General features: G+C 40.9%; 1 protein-coding gene across 5 annotated transcripts in view; it reads left to right on the top strand.

Annotated features, from left to right (window-relative positions):
• jak2a (Janus kinase 2a) overlaps window positions 1–24,135 on the top strand; it is a 146,871-nt gene that overhangs the window by 109,539 nt on the left and 13,197 nt on the right. For all 5 annotated transcript variants that reach the window (XM_062554041.1, XM_062554045.1, XM_062554044.1 and 2 more), the window contains 4 exons: window positions 6,052–6,185; window positions 6,296–6,485; window positions 7,641–7,765; window positions 18,083–18,255. In XM_062554041.1, coding sequence (XP_062410025.1) covers window positions 6,052–6,185; window positions 6,296–6,485; window positions 7,641–7,765; window positions 18,083–18,255 — 622 coding nt within the window. The remainder of the gene's footprint in view (window positions 1–6,051; window positions 6,186–6,295; window positions 6,486–7,640; window positions 7,766–18,082; window positions 18,256–24,135) is intronic.

Genomic DNA, 24,135 nt, shown 5'->3' with positions numbered 1-24,135 from the left:
CTGGCTGTTTCGTTTAGGTTTGTTTTGCTGTCACTAATGGTTTCATGAGGTAGGCTAGGCCTAACCACTAAAAGCATAAGCCTATGTCCTAAGCACAACTGTGTTCTCGTTTTTGGGTCAATTCATACATTTTATTTCAAATGTGTGGATAGGCCGATGGTATGCTTGTTTTTATGCTGGCAACAAAACAAAATGGTTCACGAATGTTATTCTTGATTCTAAATGCGGGAAACAATTTAAAAATAAAATGTCCCATTTTCCGACGCACAACAAACCTCTAGGCTATGTTTATTTGAAATGTAAGCTGGCTGTTGTCAAATCTGTAAAATAAGATAGGCCTATACTGGAGAAACTATGGTTTATGCTCTCTTATGCTGTTTCTTTCCAAACCGAATGCGAAGGAGGGAGAATGAATTACGAACTGAACGGTTTTGATTAAACATAAAATGTCCCATTTTCCGAAGCACTACAAACATCTTGCCTAAATATTCTATTATTTGGGCCTATTATAAAAGTTGGGACTTTTTCGCTAGAACACTAACGAAAATGAAACACAATTTCATTTGAATTATGGACTGCCTTTGAATGAAATTTGATCGGACTTTCAGTTCACAGAAGAAAGTTTCAAGACGCTAAGAAGCACGTTTGCCCCGTGGCATTAACGGTGGCTTAATTTATTTCAAAAGGATAATGACCTCATGAATCCGGTTGTTTGCCGTTCTACTTGTCTTTTTTAGGGGATGCATCTCGTATATCACTGCATTGCAGTGTAAGCCTATTGAATATTGACAGGTTTGAAAATCGTAACATTAGGCCTATTTTCAATCAATACAAGTTGAAAGCCACACATGTTTTGTCTTTGTTTTGTCTTCTCCTATATTTTGTTCGGCAAATTTGACAACTGTCAGCTTAAATGTCAAATCATATTTCCTTCCCTTTGTCGCCCTAGTTGGCTATTGAGAGAAACGCAGAGAAACGAGAGAAATTGAAAATAAACACAGAGAGTTTGTAAATAGGCTACTAAATAAATGTTTGCATGAGTAGCCTAATGGACAATTTCAAGAATTCTGGTGAGATGCCGTGTACAATAAGATAGCTTGGATGCTCATGAGCGATGACGAGTGGATGAGCGATTTTTAAAATCAGCCATGCGATCAGTCAGTGGGTCGATTCGGATATCTGTGTGTGCGGATTTTTCTGTCCGAGCCCAATACAGTTAAAATGTCATTCTCTTGATGGTTTCTCATACTTAGGCTATGACGATACGTTTGTTTGTGTGGAAAGCCTGATTTAGTAATTAAGCAACTGTAGGAAGGCATTCAGAAACAAATGGCCAAACTAACAGAACAAAACACAACAGGTCCTGTGGACCTATCTAAATGAAATTCTTATCAACGCGTGTAGCCTAACATCAACATAGCGCAAATGAGGGTTATTGACATGAAAATCAGCTCTTGCCCTTTTCATCGAAAACAGTAGGCTTCCTTAACTATAGGCTACTTAACTGCAACATGAGATCTATTGGTATAATCTACCTATGAAAGTTTGGGCTATGTTCTTATGCAGAAAAATGATTGCATCAACGGTCAGTGGCGGTTTTAGGTACGGGCGAACCGGGCGGTCGCCCGGGGCGGCATCTTGTATGGGGCGTCACGAGCGCTTAATCCTATGAGCCCGACTGACGCAAAGTGCGTCAAAAAACACTCATGGGGGCGCTCGTGGAGGATCTCGCCTGGGGAGTAATTCAGTCTAGAACCGCCACTGTCAACTGTGGATGGACAACTTTTTAAAAATGTAGGCCTATAGGCCTATTGCATCGTTGCGCTGACACAATAGCCTAGGCCTATAGCTTAAACGCACGTATTTTGTTGTCAATAGATTAGATTAGATTAGATTAGATTTCTTTATTCACCTCCTGGTCTCCACCAGGGAGAAATTTGTCTCGGAGACAGGGAGGTTGCAGCATTACACAAAAGACAAAGAGGACAACACCAGTATAGTAGGCTAGTTTAACACATTTCTGCACATAGGAAGACGGATGTGAGGGAAATATTTTACATGTATTTTATTGTCAAAAATGTCAAAATGTTCAATGCCTTATCGCGCTAATCTGACCGAGTTCTATCCGCGAACCTGATTTGTTTTTCTTTCCGCAAACACCTTGGTAGGCCCCTATACGCCAGAAATTTGTTGTTTGTAATTTCTTGCAAATCTCCCGACCACTATGTCGACCAGAGACGGCAAGACCAAGACAGTAAGACCAAGACAAGACCGAGGCAAAGATACTTAAATACCCCTAGCTTTCGCTTCCAGTTAAAGTCACTGAAATTGTTTTTGGAAAAGGCCTACATTGTTGCAGGTATGACAACACATTGTTTCGGCTATTTCGGTCCATGCGTTGGCATTGTCGATCACAATAGGTTTATCTGTAGCCCTGGGCAGTGGGCACCAACTTTTTTGATAAATTGATAAACATTTAAAAAGTGGTGGGGACAAAATCGTTCGTCATAAAAAAGTGGTGGAGACATGTAGCACCGGGTCCCCGGCAAAAAAATGACGCTGCTGTTTCCGAAAGCCGAAAAAGCTCCCTGTTGCAGTCAGACGCACACTCAACATAAGATTGCTAATGATGTGTGAAACTGCTCTGGGGGGGGGGGGTCAGCTCACAGAGGGGGGATGGTACAGTTAGCTTCCAACACTGATGGCTCGCTTTGTGTATAGGCTACTATTTGAATGGAATGCCTCAATCGGCACGGCAGATGCTTGAAAGACTCAAGTCAAAGACTAGACTAGACTAATCGTTATAATATTTTCTATGTTTCAAATCACTTGATAGCAGATGTAACAGAACCCTCACCGATTTGACTTGACAGTGGGATTAAATTAAGAAGTATTTAAATTAAGTAGCCTAGGCTATTTAAATTAAAGAATTTAAATGTAAATTAAGATGTATTTCCTGATTGGAGAAACATTTAGCTAGTTTATTTTTCTTTCAGTCCATGATTCCATAATACCATTCGATCGTGCTGCAAATTATCAGACTTGAGAAGCACGCATGGCATCGGCAACTTCGCTGCTCAGTGGCCGAATTTTCTGTCGAGTGTCGAGGAGGTCAGCAGCAGTTCGTGAAAAAAGCTGCAGATCATAGACAGAGAAAGCATATGCTCTGAGAACAGAACACAACTGCATGTCAAGTGTAGCCGAGGGTCTGTCTACGCAGAAACAACACGTTTTGATCGTGCGTTTCAAGTGTAGGCCTATGCCGCGAATATCAAATATACTCGACTGACTGAATCCCTTATATTTTTTGGCAACTGTTAAAATATTCAAAACCATGCACATGAAATATCAAAGATAATAGTAAGGCATGGTAGGCTACTGTTCTTCGATAAACGACCAATAGCCTAGGCTATTTATATTCACTGCTCCCGTCCTCCGCTGATCAGAGTGCAATTTCGAATAGCCCAACTACGATTAAAATATTTATGCTTTGGCTACTGTATTTCAGGGCCTACACCACCTTGAAAAATGTCTCTGCCCCCCGAGAAAGTAGGTCTAAAGCCTACATATTCACCAATCCATATGGATTACTCCACAAAGTAAAGCAAACTAACCAGCGGTGGTAATTTTCGTGGAGTTAGAATGAACTAGGACACAGACCGGTTTCAGCATCACTCTGGCTCTGGTTTCGTTTTTTTTTGCGCGAGCCGAGTCCTGAGGACATGATAAGCCAGCGAACTAGCCTTCATTCTCCTCGGAATGAGCCATTTAAGTAGGCTACGAAGCTGATAAAGTAACCTAAATATAGCCTAGGCGTGCGTTTAAAACTGGTTCTGCCGGCAACGGCGCAGCAGAGTCAGCAAAGTCCTCAACATCGTTAAGATCATATGAAATGTAGGCTATGTCCCCAGCACTTATCAAACCAAGCTGTAAAATAGCGTTTTTGTCCCCTGAAAACTAAACTGACGCCCTTGGATAGATAGATAGCTATCCAAAGAGAAATTACAGAATTACATTCATGAGGAAATATAGGCTACGTCAGATTACGGAACTATTATATAGACGCAGTCAAACTCTCGAATGAAACATAAAGTGTTATTTCAATCTGCTGCTTGTGTTAATGGCAATTTTGAACTATGACAAATAGTTTGTTAGTTCATGCTCGTCTTTTTCGAAGTGCAGAGCCTTGCGAACATTGAGTGCCAGACTGAATTGACAAACACCTGAAAAAACAAAACAATAAAAGAGTTGTAGGCTAGTGTTGCAGTCTGTAGGTGACTAGGCTCCTAGGGATTTCTGTTGGCATTTCCGAAATATACTATATGGGCTGGGCCACTAGAGGTTGCTTCCTGGCCGCCTATTGAATGCTGGGCTACAGTATCAATCACACCGCAGCAATGCTACAGCGGACTGTACTGCCACCTAGTGGCGGTAAGTTGTAATGCAGCTGTATAACATTTCACGCCGAACGTGAATCAGGCAAAGCGTGAGTGAAATGGCCATTCTCAAGTAACGCTTACTGTATCTATCGTAAAGAAAGTCTGGCTGGTAGGCTACGTGCATGCAATCATGGAGCTCTGCTATGTGTTGCGCCAACATTTATGAGTTCCTGTGCAAGTTCTAAGAAGCCGTCTCCTTGAACAAAATAAAATGGCAGTAGATTGTTGCTGGGCTATACGTCTTCGTGAATAGCCACAACTCATTGCATAGTGAGCGTGTATGAAGCGGTTATTGAAATATCATGCTCTGTGGATGATTCTGCCTTTTTTATAGCAAGAACAGTACGTTTTCCCATTTATATTATGTTTCTATTGTGGAAAATATCGTTTCACTAGGTTTTTACGTGGGTTAGGTAGGCCACTGCACATAATTGTGCCCTTAACGACCCTCCGTCTCCATAGGATAACATGAGAAAACTCGACCGCCGGCGTCGGGCCGCGGGCCGGGTTCGGGTAGATAATTCATATTTATGTGTCGGGTTACATCTGGCTCGGGCTTTGAAAGCCACGGGCCGGGTCGGGTTGTAATTTTCAGGCCCGTTGAGAACTCTATGTTCGCCTACGTGTATTTAAAGCGCCCTATGTCAATGAACAGTTCAATCTCTAACACGCTGCAGGTAATGCAGCAAGGCTATAGCTCTTCCATAGCCTAGGGCTAGGCTACTCCCGGGGTGATTCTCAAACTCTCTCCTCGATCCTCGATGCTCAGTCCCACTGATCTATAACAAACACTGGATATCGCATTGTTGAGACTGCCACCTTGTGACGAACCCACAAAATTACGAAATGACCCTGTATTGACTTGACGTGCCTGATTTGACACAATTCATGCGGCAATATCAATCAAATGCCACGTTGTGATATGATGTCCGGATAAAATGTCCGGATTGTGAGATTTCATGAGTTTTTGATCGTCATCTACTTCAGTTCTCTTCATGATAGACTTCCAAAAATCACACATAAGGTGAGTTAGAGTGTCTAGTTTCGTAATTAAAAAAAAAATAAAAATAAAAATAAAAACGCAATATTGCGTTTTTGGCACTCTAGCCTACGCATGGGAGCTAAAAACGCAATATTATGTTGCTGGCACTCAATTAGTTAATAATCAATTTTCCATCCAAAGTTACACAAATACAAAAGCAGGAAAATGACTCCTATCTTAATGCCTTTATTTGGTGAACAAAAAAAAAACGATTTCAGAAAATGTAATTCCTATTTTTCATTTTTAAATAGAACATTTACCTGATAAGCATTACACAGACCCTTTAGCATAGCTAACACTTTTTGTACAATTGCACAATTTGCAAAAAAGGAATTCACTTGTGCATTTGTTGGACTAAGTTAGGAACCTGTGAATTACAGTAGTCTATACGAGAGGAGATGAAGCCATAGCATCTCTAGCTCTGTATATTAATCTGGGAATTTTAATTTACTGATATTTCTTGGAAAGGTTAGTTGTATTTGGATTGGGCATTTAGACATATTGTAATCTCAATATTAGGCTGCATGTAAACTCACCTGATGACTCTTAACTCTATCACATTCTCTGTAGATTATGAGCTGCTTGTGGAAAGTGACATGGTGCCAATCAGAGCTCGAGGTTTTGGATTCCCCGGGGCATTTGAGAGCCAGGAGCCAGCACAGTTTGAGGAACGACATCTCATCTTCTTGCAACAGCTTGGGAAGGTGCAGAACTACACCATGCTCCATCTTAGTGTTCAGATCTGTTTTCCTCTTTTTGAACGCATCCCATTGCATGTTTATAGTATAATTCACCCTCTCTGTTGCTTCATTAGGGAAACTTTGGCAGTGTGGAGAAGTGCCGTTACGACCCACTAGAAGACAACACAGGAGAAGTAGTAGCAGTTAAGAAACTCCAGCACAGCACTGCTGAGCATCTACGTGACTTCGAGCGTGAAATTGAAATCCTCAAGTCTCTCCAGCATGATAACATTGTCAAATATAAGGGGGTGTGCTATAGTGCAGGTAAGCTGTCTTCTGGCCTGGAGGGGCCACAGATTTGTAGATGTCTCATTCAGATCTCTCAAATGCTTTTTCTATTAACAAAATGTAAACAACCCATTCTCCAGGCTAACACCAGACTGATTCTCAAATCAAAATTGAGATTGAGAATGTGTCTGTTGACCGTTCATTCTGTTCTAATTTCCTAAGGGCATAAATGCAGTGAAGTTAAGCCAAAGTGGTACATTAAATAATTGCCAAATCTTTTTGGAAGTGCAAAAAACATCTTTCTTGTAAACAAAAGTTTAAATGTAGTTGTGTTTACTCAATTCCATTTCAGTGCACGCCCATCCTGGGTGATTTATGTACCGCTAACATCTTTCTCCAATGCCTTTGAGACATTAAAAAATGAAGAAGTTCACTTTCAGTCAAGATCACTCAACTTCATCATTGAAGTGAACCGATTTCCAATAACCCGTCTAGTGGAGTAATTTTGCATGCCTTACCAAGTGGAGGCAGTGTCTGCAAAATAGTCTTCTACTCTTTCCATTCTTCAGCGCCTTTAGCATCTTGAAGCTGCAGGAGAATTCCTCCAATCCCACTCACGCTCGTGAGTGCAAGCTCAAGAAATGCCAGACAAGAAATAACAAACCATTAAATGGTGAAAATAACATTTCAACGACTTGTCTGTTACAAACTTCGCTTAACAAGCTGTGTAACATTGTATTTATGATTGGCAATCACTGGAGGGGAAAGAAAAGCCATGCTTTCAATCCAGCTCTCAAGGTTAGCTGTTGTTAGCTGGACATTTGATACATTTAATTGAAAATCAAGCCATTATCTCGGACATTAAATTCAAGAAATTAAATTCAAGAAATTAAATGTGTGCCAGATGTTCCCTGGAGCCCTACTGTCATGCCAGTTTTCTGTAGTCATGATACATACCAATACAGACGCAGTAGTTACAAAGCTACGTTGTTTTTAAAAGGGTTTGTGAATCTGGCCCCTGATCTGATAACATTTTTAATTTACCCTAGTCATAATGTTACAGAGCTGTTTGCCATTTCAATGGAGCCATGAATGTTGGAGGCTGGACTGACTGGTCACATCTGGAAGTGCTTGTTTAATTGACTAAATTGTATGATATAATCTCCTGATCAGACATTTTTTTGTGTGTAGGCCGGAGGAACCTGAGGCTGGTGATGGAGTACCTGCCTTTTGGAAGCCTAAGGGACTATCTCATCAAGAATAAGGAGCGCTTTGATCACAAGAAACTCCTCCACTATGCCTCCCAGATCTGCAAGGTATAATTCTTAGTGAGTGGTTCATCAGCAGTGAGCATTTTTAGGGTTTACAGATTTCAAGATTGAAGACATGTTTATTGTTACTTGTCATTGTTCGAGCTATGAGGAGAGCTGTAGCACCTCAGTGGCTGACTACTGCAGGACCCCATGACAAGACACAAACTCCACAACACAACACAAAAGTTGACGCATTGTCCAATGTGTGGGTAGGAGTTGAATTAGTACTGCCACAGCATGCCCTCTCTCAGCTGACAATCAACAGATTGTCCAGTGACTAAATGTTGACTAAAATGTAGAGATGCACCAAATGTACTGACTTTTTGTCAACTAAAGTAGATGAAAACCATAACGGGTAGGTTTGGCAAATGAGCGGATAGACGTGAAATCAAGAGCTCCCGGCGTATGAAGTAATAAACCATCAAAAACTGTGAATTCAAACGCGAAATCAGAGAGGGGATGAGTAGTAGAAGGGAACAGACCAAAAAAGAAACCGAGAAGAAACAAAGAGAGCGAGAAAAAATGGGAAATAGAAAGGAAGGCCACAGGTCAGATGCAGCAAACGACGACATGCTAGCTAGCATGAAGGCTGGCTTCGACAACGTGTCTAAGCAGATTGTGACTAATAGCGAAGAAAACCGAAAAGAAATGAAAGATATTCGAGAGAGTATTCAAATTCTGGGAAGTATGTTGAGACAAGAACTAGCCACTTTTAATAAGGAGATGGGCAACAGGTTCAAAGCCATCGACAAGGGAATGGAAGGTCAGGGTAAAGATATTTCAAAGGAGAAGGATCGATTCGACCGCTAACAGAAAGTCCACTGGCAAGGAGGCGTCCAGTAGGGATGGGCATAATTAATCGACGATCAAGGATTGATCATGAAGAATTTCGTCGATAAAATACATTTGTAATCGATTAAACTATTGTAGGTTGCGTTGCGTAGTGTGAGTCTTGAACCAATTAAATTATTTTCACTGCGTGGCAACAATTAAACATTTTACCAGCCGGGGGAAGTGTTTGACGCCATTCTCAGTTACCTGCGAGTGTCCGTTTTTTTTTTTTTTTTCTAAGATTATTTTTTTGGGCTTTTTTTTTATGCCTTTAATGGACAGGACAGTAGAGAGAATGACAGGAAGTGAGTGGGAGAGAGAGTCGGGGTGGGATCCGGAAAGGACCACGGGGCGGGATTCGAACCCGGGTCGCCGGCGTACGGTGCAGGTGCCCCAGCCAGTTGCGCCACTGCCGGGGCCGAGTGTCCGTTTTGATTTCAGTAGTAGCCTAGGCTAATCATGAAGAGGTCAGAGAATGTCTAATAATGTAGACGGGCTCTGAAGAGGTCACGGTGAAGTGTGGCGTCGGACAATTATTTTTTTTTTAAGTGACTTTTCACTGCAAACACTAGCCTACAATAACGTGTATGGTTATGGTTATGCTATTGCTAGCAGACACCTTTATCCAAAGTACAACACGGGCATAACTCACTTGACTAAATATAGTGGTGCATCGTGTAACGTTATTTAGCCTACCAAACTATGAATCTCACTGCGAAGAAAAGAAGCAGCTGTTAGTGAGATTCTACCAGTCTGGTGATAGAAGGCTATGTCGTGACAGAATGTGATATGCTGTTCTCAATAAATGTATAAGGGCATATCATCTCAATGAACTTGTAGATCCATTGAGTCATTTTCTGAGCTCCTTGAGCATCGCATGTCGTCCATGCTAAATTCGAGTTGATGCTAGGTTGAAACTGAGCACAAACAAAACGTAAACTCGCATTTATATTAACTGAGAATGGCGTCAAATATTGCCCCTGCCTGGTAAAATGTTTAATTGTTGCCACACAGTGAAATTTATTTCATTGCTTCAAGACTCACACTACGCAACAAACACGTTGTAGTTTTGTATTTTCATTGCATTTTAAATGTAATAAATAATTAATTTTTGATATGAAAATATTAATGATTAATCCGATAGTTGATCATTAATTCTCCCGACGATCGACTAAGAAAATGTAATCGAATGCCCATCCCTAGCGTCCAGACCTACGGCAGTCCACAAGAAGTTTCACAGGCAATGAAGGAGAAGGGAATTTAGGTGGATGGATTGATAGTGGAACAACCGACATTGCAGCAGCAGCTTGAGACAGCTTTCAAGTGGTGCAGAGTGAGAGACCAGGAGAACGACGTCGCTGGGAGAGCCATGGAGGAACTGAAAAGGTTCTCTAGGAAGGAGTGAGAGGAGGCGAGTTTTGGTACTTTGGTAGAACTTATGAACTTTGATATTTTCTAATTTCTTTGCTATTTTGGTATTCCTACTATTCTCAGACTCTATACACCGATTCGGCGAAATACCGGATTAGAGTGGTCGTGCGTGAGGCAACGGGGATTTTAATTTTAATGTATTCCTATGGAAATCGCAGTTATACTTTCAACATAAAGTTTGTATATTTAGACAAATATATGAATTATGAAAATAAATGAATTTTAAGCGGTAAAAGTCTCTACCATGTCGAGGCGTTTATGTATGCTTCTGGTGTACTAATAGGAGACGTTCACACTAGCATGATTTTTTTTTAAATAATGTAACAGCAAGCTGGGCTAATCTATGATTACATGAAGTTAGCTAATATCAACCGATGTCAACTCGTAAATTAACTTGCGCAAAAACGTGGCTTAGGATCTCAGAAATCTGGCATAGGATTTCACATTGTGAATTTGGGTGAGATATGTAATGTTAAAGGGGAAATTAGAGGGACAAAGAGTGACACTGATCAATGTATATGCACCTCCTGATAGCAAGAAGGCCTTCTTTGAATCATTATTTGACATCATCAATGTAGAAGTAGAGGGGATCTTAATATGTGGAGGAGACTTCAATATGGTGATGAACTATAATCTAGATACAACTAGTACAAAGAAGAATAGGACATGGCTTAATAGATACATGAATACGCAACTGGTTGATTTGGGAATAGTAGATGTTTGGAGAGACCTACACCCCTTGAGGAGAGACTATACACACTATTCAGACCCACACCAAATGTACTCACGATTAGACTATTTCTTTGTGACAAAGGGAGATATGCATAGGGTAGAGGACTGTAGGATAGGGGTAGCAGATTTGTCAGACCATAACGCAGTCTACCTGACAATAAACTTAACCCTCTAAGCGCCACGGTCGAATTAAGTCGACAAGATGCGGTACTGAATAAAACGACCGAGTTGGTCAAATAGGGTGTCAAATTTCGTTCAACTCCCTGCCACTAGTTGGCAGACATGTCATACTACGTCCCCGAATTACGTCATGCTTCTATACAAAATATTCCAGCAAGGGCACTTTAAATCGGTGCGAAATATCAGCTGAGCCAGTTTGCGTGTGAGCCATTGTATCAGAGCGGTATTGTGAACGTAAACGAGTATTAGCATTAAATAATCGTCTATACTCATCAAAAAAGTTTACCAGCAATGAAGTGTTGCGTCTTCTGTTCGCTGACGTTGATTCTGAAGGGAAATATCTGCCTTCAGAATAGGAATGTGACTTTTTGCCAAAAACACAATTCGAAAATCGATGACAGCTATTCGAATATTAATCGAAAATCGACCCCCTCCCCCGTCCGCACGTAGGCCTACAAATGTAGCCTACAAACACGATGACCGAAAGGCATGTTCAAAAAGGTGTTCTTTGATAAACAGCCTTTAATTTATCAAAGAACACCGTCTTTTTTTGATCATGCCTTTTTATTATTATTATTATTACACTAAGATCTCAATTTTAACAATGCATGACCCACCACATAGGATAGCCTACTTATGCGGCCGCGCTGTCAGCTGTTCATGCCTGACAGCAGAACAGCCACGGGAAAAGTTCCGGTAGGCTAGTAGATATACGGACATGAAAAGTCTGTGAACCTTATGGAAATTATACACGCCTGTCTGAAAACGGCTAATGTAAACGAGTCTAATGCAGAAGTTTTACTCGTAGCCTATCAGTCTCTGGATTATTCCTATGGATTATTCACACCGTGTCTTTTCTTCTTCTGTTATTTTAGAATACAACGGTAGGTCTACTCTCCAGCGCACCTATAGTACAGCACCACCTTCAGGCTGAATAAAGCGTTATATGAAATATTTGCGTCTTCATTTCTGTTCCATGTTTTTCCCCACCCTTAATTGAGATATGGCGAAAACGGTATTCGAATTAACTATTTGATATTCGAAAGTAGATCGAATAATCGAAAATTCGAAATTCGTGTCTCATCCCTACTTCAGAAGATGACGGGGATTTGTTTATTTACATGCGTCTCTGCCTAGCAATGCTGCTGCTGGACAACGTGAGATAAGTCCTACACCAAGCACAAACTTGGATCCTTTGCCCAATGTCAGTGTTAGGAACAGTATTTCACGGGATCGAGGTGTTCATAGGGAAGTTAGCAGACCCTCATCAGATGTGTTAGTTGTGTGGAGGACGAAAGTAGCGTCAGGGCACTGCCTTTTTATCGCGCTAGCCATTTTGCCCTTTCGTCTTCCGTGTGCCTCTCCATAATTGCGAGGACGGTAACATGATGGAGCCTTTGTCTAATACTAATGGGTATGTTGGTATGGAGGTCGAAGTGTCCATAGGAGAGCTGTGGGGCAACGTAGCAGCAGTGTGGGGAGTCGCAATGAGAATGAGAATGGACAGAGCCATGCTGATTCACTCCACTCGGAAGGCGCGCGTTGCAGACCTACAGGCTGCTGTCAGACAAAATAGGCTACAGGTGTAGGCAGTGTGGGGTGGGTTTTTATGTTATGCCTTACAATGAGAAGTATCATGAAACAGTTAGCAGACCCTCATCAGACGTGTTAGTTGTGTGGAGAACAAAAGTAGCGTCGGGGCTCTGTGTTTTTATCGCGCTAGCCATATGCTCCCTCGTTGTGTGCCTCTCCATAATCGCGAGGACGGTAACGTGGTGGAGCCTTTGTCTATTATCAATAGATGTGTTGGACGAGGTGGAAGTGTCCATAGGAGAGCTAGGGGAAACTTAGAAGCAGTGTGGGGAGTTGCAACGAGAATGAGAATAGACGGAGCTATGCGAGTTCTCTCCCACTCGGCCGGTACGCGTGTCAGATCTAAAAGCTGCCGTCAGACAATAGGCAGTGTGGGGTGGGTTTTTATTCAACTAAAAAAACAAACAAAAAAAAAACACAGTGGCCAGTCAGACAAAATACAGGTGTAGGCAGTGTGTGGTGGGCCTTTGTGTTGTGCCCTGCAATGAGAGGTACCACACCATGAAACACTACAAGATATGTCACCTGGATGAAAAGTCTTTATCTCTTATCACTTTTAAGTTAAAGGAATAGTTCGGAATTTTGGACATAGGACCTCTTTTCCAACTTGGTGTTATAGGTCGGTGATATAGGTCGGTGGAGACCGTTTTTATCGCGTTTAACCCCTTCCTTAAGTTGCAGCGTTCCCCAATTGCTAAACTGGTTCTGAGCTAACGCATTTCAACGGTAACATCCAAAACAGTCTTACTCACTCCACAGCACACCCGAGACCAGTAAATGAAAACGTCAGACTATCGATGTACATGTCCATGTTGATAGAATAATTTTAGAAATAAAACTAACCTTGCAACTCAATGATTTATTACATTTTGAGGGACTACTGTAGTTTCTCAATATCAATCCGTTACTGTCATACAGGGAACCAATTAGGCTATTGCAATGCGATGCAAGGTTCGTTTTATTTCTAACATTGTTCTATCAACACAGACATGTGCATCGATAGTCTGACGTTATAATTTGTTTGTTTCGGGTGTTCTGTGGAGTGGATTAAGACTGTTTTCAGTGGCAGGCTGGAGGTTACCGTTGACTTGCGTTATCTCGGCACCAGATTAGCAACAGATGAACGCTGCAACTTAAGGAAGGGCAGAAATTCACTGAAAATGGTCTCCACCGACCTATATCACCCCGACTAAGTTGGAAATGAAGTCATATGTCCAAAATTCCGAACTATTCCTTTAAAGCCTTTTGAAATGATAATCGAAAGTTTTAAGAAAAAACCTCTGGCGCCTAAAGGGTTAATCACAACACAAAACTTTGAAATGCACAAACAAATACCCCCCAAAGTTCAGTGCCCAAAAGTCCCAACATTACACAGTTGAATCAAGTCCAAAAATAAGCTACATCCAAAACAAAAGCAAGATCGCCCAAAAAAGAAGAAAGATGTCTAGCTTGCAGTCTATTGAGAAGTTGTTTCCAACACGGATGTGAAATGCAATGTCACCATATCCACACGTTAGAAAAAGGGGATCCTTTAGTAATCCAATGAATAATCCAAAAAGGTTATCCACAGCAATCGGTAGATACAGAGGAAAGGGTCACGGTAAATGCAGCATTCAAGCTGACATTAAATTTACATACATGCCATATGAAATGGTGAAACAATGAAATACATTTTCATTTTAGTAACCAGGTATCAAGGTATTTTTTGGCCACCTTTACACAAGGTCCTCTGTTCAAGATTCCAAACTACCCCTTTAAAGATGAGCTGGTTATCCAAAATGTAGGCCTATCTTGCATGTTTGATTACGTCTGTTTTTGGCCACATGCATGAAGCCCACATGAGGGGGTTGGGAGTGTAGAAAGACAGCTATATGTAATTAATCTAATAAGTCTGGATACCTCAGTCAAGGGAGAGAAAAGTGAAGAAATGTAAGTGCCATAGCTAATTTAGTCACACCTTTAGCTGGGGGAGACTAGGGTTGAGCACCGAAACACGGTTCTAGTATGGAACCGGTGCCGACGCAAACGGTAGTAACCATACCGAATAACAACGTGAATTTCGGTGCCTCATTTCGGTGCTTTTTTTAATACGATGCATCACTGCACGTCAGGCGCCATATCTAACTTCTTGCTCTGATAGCACCACATCCAGATACAGTTAGCCAACATAAACACTAGATGCTTAAAGCAGAGGGATGCAGCACGCAGATTATGTAGATTAGTGGACAGTGTTTGAGAGCTCACGTGAGCCCATGTCAAGTAGCTCTTGTCAAAATCTCGCAGTACACAAAAGGCTATGAAACAACATCAACAGTATAGCCTACTTTACTCAATAACCTTGCTAATGAGCTAACTGGGATCTATTTGAAATGTTATCAGCGAACTGTAATGTGAAAACGTTAATTGTTTCACGTGTATTCCTTACAACATAATTACATTAGGCTACATTATTTTTTCATTTGCATGAGGCCAATATAGGCCTAGTATCACAATGATTATGAAGATCACGCTGAATGTTAGCTTGCAAAACCATAAATATGCAGGTTACAAACATACCTCTGCGTTGATATCCCTGAGCTATCAATCAGGCTACCCATCTCCGGCGTAGGTATCGCTAATTAAGCTGCTCATACAGGACTAGTTGCTTTTTGTTTTTGAAATGCCTGCGCTGGGAATCAAAACACTTCAACATCAGCACATGTAACATGTTTAAAACTATTCTGTGTTATGAGGGAGGACATATTTCTTGAAGCATTTGGGAACACACTGAACGAACTTGAAAGTCCCTCAACGTTACTTAGAAATGCGTTTGACCTGGCAGTTCTATGGCAAGCCATTTTAACTTAGCCTACCTTATAGCAAGCCACCTAGGCCTATATTGGATGAACATGAAAGAGCTTACCATTGTGTGTGCACCCATGGCAAGCTGTTTTAACATTTAAATATATTATGCATAGAAGCAATGAGATATTGATAGTAAATTGAGTATAACAGTTCAATTTCGTATTTTGTGTGTGTTAAACTTGTTATTACTGGGGTAACCATATCTTGTTGGAGTGAACATATAAGGAGCTAAATATAAGATAAGATGCAGATACAACACAGCTAAGGCCGGAAACAAATGAGGTACTTAAACAGCCTTCCGTGCATATAGCCTATTCATGCTAGACCATTTCATTGTAAAAAAAAAAAAAAAAAAGTACCGGTTCAGGCACCGTTTTAAAAGTATCGATTTGGCACCGGTATCGGATAAAACCCAAACGATACCCAACCCTAGGGGAGACAGAGAGAGACTTATAGTAGGACTGCTACACATCACATTGTTGGTGGATTCCTTAGGCAGAGGAAGACCAGGTGGGAGAGAGTGGGTCAGACGTATCAGCAGTAAGGTTGGTAGGAGGAGGCGGAGGGTTGAATAGTGATTTGAAGGTAACGTTTCGAGTTTCAATTACAGTGTTGATTTTGTCATTGTAAAAAGACTGACTTTGAGGCAGTTGTACTGGCTGAGTCTGATGGCTTGTGAAAACATCGGCTAGTTTGCAGTTGAGCCATTTTTTCTCTTTTTTCCATTTTTTAGCTCTGAGCTTCGTACGCAGTCGGATCAAGCAAGTCTTGTAGATAGATGACACAGGTTATCCAGACCTCAGTATGGAGCAGAGTGAGTCTATAGCATCATTAACCTCCAGAAAGGAGAATGTGGGGGGTAGAGCGGAGTTGACAATTGAGGCAAAGTGGTTTGGAGACAAGTTGCTGTGGAAGACCATACGTGGAAGAGCGGGGGGTTTTCTGAGAGATTCACATTAAACCAGATGAAAAAGAAATCTGATAGGTGGAGAGGTTAGGTGAAATGAGAATGAGATCAAGGTCTTTGGGCCCCTCTCATTTGTCTTTTTATCTATCCTTCCTTCCTTCCAACAATGGGATAGTCTATCCATTGTACTTTAGAGATCAGTGGGAACAAGCTGGAGGACCGAGGAAGGGAGGATAGATAAAAAGACGAATGATAGGGGGCCCCCCGTCAGCTTTGTGAGTAGGAGTGCTGCAGACCAGTTTGAGATCAAAGAACTGTATCAAGGACACTAAGACCACTGAGCTTGGGGTGACTAAGTGGACGGGATTGAGTCATGCTCAAGGATTGAGTTGTCCAGGTGGAAGGTAAATGACAACCATACAGACTTTAATTGAAGCAGTTATCATGATGGCTATTAGAATGTGCCATATTTTCTGGAAGGCAGCAATGGATGGATGACAATTAATTGAGTTTTATCTACTGCGGATTGGAAATTCCACAAGCCAATGGAGAAGGAGCCAAATAAGAAGAAAAGGTAGAAACATAATGGGTGCCTAAGCAGCTTCATTGCGTGTCCCCCAATAATAATAATAATAATAATAATAATAATAATAATAATAATAATGATGATGATAATAAAAAGAAGAAAGGGTAGAATGGGTTCCCATACACACGTACATATGCATACTGTACAGAACACACACACACACAATTACAATCCAGATGGCGCTCTCTCTCCCTTTCATGCACGCTCAAACACATTCCCAATTACGTTATGAGTAACGTTATGAGTAACATAACGTAAATTAGATTGGCTGCAATAGAGATTTCAAAGAGTATCATATGTAACATGCTGTTTTGATATTGACATTGGAAATGTATATGTTCTCTAAGAAGAGTGTGAAGCAGTTTGCAGTAATGTTAACCACAACGTCGTTGCTGGAAAAAAAATAGGGAACAGCCAATGATAACCTACTGTAAGTGCGTGGCGGGCCGGATCTATGATAATCTAATGCATGCTCGGCGGGCCGCATTAAAGTGTGTGGCGGGCAGCAGTTTGGACACCCCTGATGGCAGTCCCTCGGCCCTTGCGGCCCACAGATGCAAAATTGAAAGTTTGTTGGGGCCCTCAGTGAGGTGCTGGCGGCCCAAGTTTGGGCCCTATGGTTAAGAATCACTGATTTAAGGCATTAAAGGGATATTCCGCCATTTTTGGAAATAAGCTCATTTTCCACCTCCCCTCGAGCGAAACAATTGCTATTTACCTTTTTCCTGTTCATCCAGCTATTCTGTGAGTCTGGCGATACCACTTTTAGCTTCAGCCTAGCATAGATCATTGAATCGGATTAGACCAGTAGCATCTCGACTGCTAGCATAATTTTTAAAAGTGACTAAGATTTCCGGTAATTTTCCCATTTAAAACGTGTCTTTTCTCAAGTTAGAAAGTGCAATAAGACCAACTGAAACTGAAACCTGGCGTTTTTCTAGGCTGATTTGACATAGAACTACACTCTCATCTGGCGTAATAATCAAGGCAAATTGCAAACGTACCATGGGCGCAGTGATATCAGGCACTGCTACTGCTTGTTGTCTATGGGGACTATTTTCAGATGCTGTGTGCGCCCATGGTACGTTTGCAACTAGCACACACACACACACACACACACACATGCAACGTATGCAGTATGAATAACAACCTGATAATCAAAACATTACTTTTGGGAAAACTTTACTTTTGTCTTTCTGTGTCTTCTCATCTTTAGGGAATGGACTACCTGGCCACAAAGCGCTACATCCACAGAGACCTTGCCACGCGAAACATTCTAGTGGAGAGTGAACTGAGGGTGAAAATTGGAGACTTTGGACTTACAAAAGTGCTGCCACAGGATAAAGAATACTACACTGTCAGGGAGCCAGGAGAGAGCCCTATATTCTGGTGAGGACATCTTAACATCTGTTAATGAGATGTAAATGTGAAATGAAGTGAGATTGCTTTGTAAGCCTACCCGTAAGTCTTGTTTGACAGATAAGAAGCATCATTTTGCATGATTTATTATTGTAGTATTAGCATTTCAATTATAATCAAGTAACTAAAACAAGTTGATATACTGTAGGCTAATGTAACACACTGATGCCTCTCATCAATATGGATTAGGGCTGGGACAACGCATCGACTTAACCGATTAGTTCGACGCAAAAAATACGTCGGTTCAAAATATGCGAATCGACACGTCGTCAAAATCAAAACAAGGTTGGCGGCAACGTGAGTAACTCCTCAGAATTTCAAAAGTGCAAGGCACTGCAGCACGCACTCGTTCCTCTACTGCGTTTCTCTAACTATGGGCCGCGGACGGAGCTGCACCGGTCCGCAATGTAGAGAGACTGCTGTAAGGCGTGGAGTGAAATTAGGCTCGGTGCTTCACCTGATAATTTGCTGCGCAATTGATGAAGCAACCGCGGCCCGACAGAAAAAGAAAACATAAGTTTCAGCAATCAGGAGGAAATACTTGCTAATTCGATGTGAATAAACATACAGCAACACAATTAAGTGTTGGTATGAGCGTTCATTGAATGCATGCATGTTTGCGCGACAGAAACTGAAACTAATCGATAACGTTGGTGGCAAGTTCCGTTCAACCTGCTGTTTAATTATTTAACGACATTTAATAGAACAACGTGGATTCTTGATACAGAGCAGAGTATAATTCAGTCAAATTTGAATATGGTCAAAAGATTGTAGCCTTAGTCTTTCATCTAAAAATCTCCAGATCAGTGATTTACGCCTATCTGCTCGGCCGTAATACATAGAGTTGGTACGTGTTTCCTGAATCCTTACATTCAGAGATTCAAATGGAATTTCATGAAAAAGCATGTCAATTTTGTCTCCATTTGCCTACCAGAGTTTGATACTTGCATGAGGGAAACATCCCAAAACAATAGCACCCATATTATTGCTGTTGTTTTCAGAAGTACTGTATTTATCATACAACCATGCAAAAGCTATTGTAATTATACTGTATCTTACATTACTAAAGCAGGTCTCTGATTTTTTTCTCAAACTTTTTGTGAACAATGTTTAGCATTTAAATCATTGACTGCTTTGAAGTGAAAGTACACTTAATGCAGCATAATAATAATAATTATAATAATGATCATCATAATGATGATTTGATGGGGGTATACAGTATGTGTAGGTGGGCCCTATGGCCCCAAAGTCCCAAAGACTTAAAATAAGCCTACTTAACTTGTCATTTTATTGATGACAATTGGGATCTTGTCCTCTTCAATTTGACAACACTCCCAGTGTTTTCCAGGCTTCAAGGTTTTATTGAATGCTACCTCTGACTTAGAATGCATTACTTTGCACTTGCATAGTCTTTTATTTTGGAAGTTTAAGAGCAATAAACATACATTGCAATGTTTTATTTCATTCAGATATGTAAATCAACATGTATATATTGCAATTAGTCAAATAGTGGGGAGATAATCGATAATCGATAATCGAATCGAATCGAAATCGAATCGAACTGAAAAAATGAATCGTTAGATTAATCGATGCATCGAAAAAATAATCGCTAGATTAATCGTTTCAAAAATAATCGTTTATCCCAGCCCTAATATGGATTGATGGTTTTTTTTTCAGATTTCAGTAAACTTTCATTTGTAGACTTTATCACTAATGTATCAGTCAAATATTGATCATAAGGGGGTGTTCACACTAGGAGGCTTTTATTTTACAGAAAACACGTGACCTGGGTGTTTTTTTTAAAGATAAAAAGCCGACAGGGTTTTTTTTTTATTCCCCCAAAACAGCACCGAACGTTAATTTGAATTCCCATGACAACTGCCGTTCTTGAGCACAAGTACCGTTACGTTCATTGCTACTGGTTAGCTTAGCTTGCCAGGTGAGCGGACGAAAACTGAAAATTAATTAATTATCATGTCCCAAAATCCCACCAATCGACCTCCAGATGGTCTCCTTATGGTAAATGTTGTGGTATAACTTGTTGGTCATGTTGTATAGCTCTACGTGTTCACTCACAAGAACAACTAGTTCTTCGGCTGGCATCTTTTTTCTTTGTTTTGGTCGCCATTTTTATTTTTCTGAAAAAAGAACTTCAGTAAAGTTTCCATTATGACGCAAACTCTCGTTCATTGGTCAGCTGTCAAAAAAACACTTGACTTAGGGTGTTTTTTCTTGGAGAGTAGAAATTTCTCAACTTGAAAACCACCCAGGGTAGGGGGAAAGAACGCTGGTGGCGGCGGTTTAAAAAGCGCCCAGGACCTTTTTTATAAAACAAACTCTCTGTATCAGAGGAATATAATGTAAAATATCCACCTGCAACCGGAGAAAAAAACACCTCCTAAATGTGCTTCCTGGGTTATCAAAAGCCAATGAGATGAATAACCATGAATGCGTATTTATTTGTTTGCTAGTTTGATGGGGGGGGGGGGGTATACATTTTGCGCCATGCACAGGAATATACTCTAACCTACAGACCATGTATCAAAACAGACTGGACGAGGGACATTGGTGACTGCAACACACGCGCGCTGTCTCTCTCCCTCTCTCACACATCTCCACACAAAGTTACTCAGCCATCACTACATTAGGCCTATGCGTAGTGTAGGCTACGGAGATATGAATAAGCTATTTAGGCTACACGCAATGTCACGGCAATGTAAGCTAACAATGCAGCCTGGACTAGCCTACTGCCACTTGTAACTCGCAACAAAGAGGGGCTATCTCTCCCTCCCTTGAAAGTCCTAAAAACTTCTACCCTCTCGCACTGGACTGCTGTCGGATTTAATTTGAAGTCGTTGTTGAGGAATTAGTTTACTAAAATAAAATTGTAGGCCTGCTTACAATTCAAAATCTCCTCTGTCCATAAAGACACTTGTTAACGTGATCTGACCTCAATGAAACTCTAAATTATCGCACCTAACAAAACGACTGATAAAAAGGGAAAGACGAGGAGGATGGCTTCCCTTTCTAAGGTGCTGACGAATCACAGTTTGACGGCGACCGTGACATTCCCTAATTTGATTGGTTTGTCGTCTTTTTTTTTTTAAACCAAGATGGCCTACACGTTCGACAGAGGAGGCGCACACAGATACTTTGTTATATCACCAGAGTGTATTGAAATAGCTGAAAAAGAGATGTGGCAGTACAGACTCATGAATGTTTCACTTGGCCCTTTGTCAGTGCTTATGATTTGGGCTCAACCCTAAGGAAGGGCCATGCTGCCCGAAATGTTTGTAATTATTATTTGTGCATCTTTTCTTTTGAACTTGTAGACCATATTTATATCCTAATGTATAAAATATACAGCACTTACCTGCGTAGGTTCGATATAGCATTGATTTGACGCTACTGTGTCCAGGTGCCTTGGGTTTCCTCACCACAAGTTGGTCCGTGGGTTCGGGGCGAATCCCTTGAAGCAAAACAAAAACAACAGCGAAAAAATGCAGTCAAAATGTTCAGAGAATATCAGTATTTCAGCTCATAAGTCATATTGTAATTGTACATCTATATATAGTTAAGTCAGTGTTAGAGCCTGTTCACACTAGTCATTAGAATGCGTCTTGGGCAAATCTGATTGCAAGTGTCTCGTTCTAAAGACTGGTGTGAACAATGACCAAAACGGTTTGGAATCTGATTGCTCTTAAGCTCTGGAGTCGAAATCCCCCCCTGGGGATTTGAAAAACTGTTCCAAACACACATCTCAATCTCTGCCAATTTTTGTGACACCATTATAAACCTTTAATCAACTAGTCTCCAAATATATATGGTTTAAAAGAGAATGTACCAATGGCTCTTTGTAAAATCAATAAAAGAAAATCCTCTCACCTTCAGCAGGCCCATTCAAAAAGCCCATTCAACTTAATTTGCATTTGAAAGAGACACTCACTAAGTGACTCATTTAGTCTGACTTTTTTCCAATTTGTAGTAAAACTACATAACATTTTTAAATGTTCCTTTTACTTATATGGAGCCAACACCGATGTTTTCAAGGTTCAAACTTCAAAAGTCTTAGCTAGATACATTTATAGTGTCTTTTTTACCTTTGACCTTTAAAGAGACCCTATGCAACTTTTTCATAGTCATAAAATCGCTTAGAAATCGTTGTTTTGCTTGACTGACCAGTTTTATCGAAAACAGTCACATTTCCTCCCGCCCCTAGTGTCCCTATCCGCTATTACAACCTTGCAACTTTCTGATAAACGATCGTCTGCTGTTTACATCTGGAAGTCAGAGACGCGAAGAAGAACCACGCTTGCAATTTATATATTTATATATAGCCTATATATGTATAAATATACACGCTAAAACTGTCGGGGAAGCTCTGCAGAGAGCATAAAACGAGCGAAAACGAAAAACGAAACCGAAACCAGAGATGAAATTGCCAATCCTCCATTATGTAAGGGATAACGGCCGACGAGGTGACCGGTTCGATGGAAATAATGGCTAGGTGGAGGTCTAGAACTCCGGCGACGTGCGAAGCACGGAGACGGAGTTACCTCCGCCGTGCCATTATTTCCATTGAAACGGTCGACCTCGAAGGCCGTTATCCCGCTTATCTCCCGTTTGTATTCATAACCTGTATATTTAGAACATAGTTTTATTCCACCGTTGCGTCCGTTAACATCGCTAAAACTGTCTTGACTGTGGGACTACTTTCCGCCACATATCAACTTTCTACTTGCAGGACAAAACTGCCGTTACTAGTTCTAAATGGATGGTTGCTATGGCCAAAAGCCAGTCGTTAGTTCTAAATGGCTGGTTGCTACGGCCAAAAGCCAGTTGTTAGTTCTATCTCTGCCGTTGTCAAGCGGGCATTTCCCAGGATTCTGATTAACTTTAACTTTGAAAGATCGCTACTTTTATAGCCTACATGGCATCCAACTAGCTACAATCCACCTCCGTCATATGCTACAATGTTACTATGGTTCTGCACGTCTGTATTTCAGCTTGGATGCAACGTGACAGTTCATTTAAACTTCGCAACGAGTTTGGCGAATTAATATTCAAGTGTGATACGGGAACTACTTCGAAGGTAGCAGGTTATACGAAGTTAATGGCCACCCCATTAGCCAATCAGAGAAGAGAATTCCATTGTTGAGGGAGATAATCCTCTTTAACCTTTGACAATCGTTTTTTAAATAGTTGTGTTTACACTGAATTATAATAACAAGTGATTTCATTACATCCACTTTACTCTCATATAATTATTGTGGAGAACCTCTAGAATATAACCATATGTGCCACTTTTGCATAGATGTTTTTAGTTAGATGAAAAACTTAAAAATCTCAAGGTATAGCTGACTGCCTCAAAGTGCCTGAAAAGGCCCCAGACCTCCAAGTGTTAACCACATGTGGAGGTGGTTTAAGACGCATGTATCCACATATGTGTCACGGGTACAAAAATTGAAAATCGAAAATCGACCTTATATCTGTATTTTTTTAAAACAAAATAGGAAATTTCCTCATGTTTTTGTTTTGAATATTACACTTTGTATCCCCACGACCGAAATCCAAAATCCGCACAACAGTAATGTGAAATCGGCACTTTCCTAATTTTTTCATTTGGCCTATCCCCCTATAGGCTGTCCTACATTGAAACCTATGACGTTTTAATTAGAGACATGTTTGTAAACAAGCTTACTTAGGCAGAAATGTCAGATACGTTGTCTCAACTAGGAGCAAGGGGAGTGGAGGCGTAGAACGCAGAGTTGGAAAAATTCTGAGAACCGGCCTGTGAGGCACACGAAAATATGCATTTGCAATTGACTAGTTGCACGAAAGGCTCTCGGT

Source organism: Sardina pilchardus, chromosome 14 (genome assembly GCF_963854185.1).
Source record: "Sardina pilchardus chromosome 14, fSarPil1.1, whole genome shotgun sequence".
In the NCBI taxonomy this organism is placed as follows: Eukaryota; Metazoa; Chordata; class Actinopteri; order Clupeiformes; family Clupeidae; genus Sardina; species Sardina pilchardus.
Note: the sequence above shows the minus strand (reverse complement) of the source record. Positions and strands in the feature narration are given on the sequence as shown.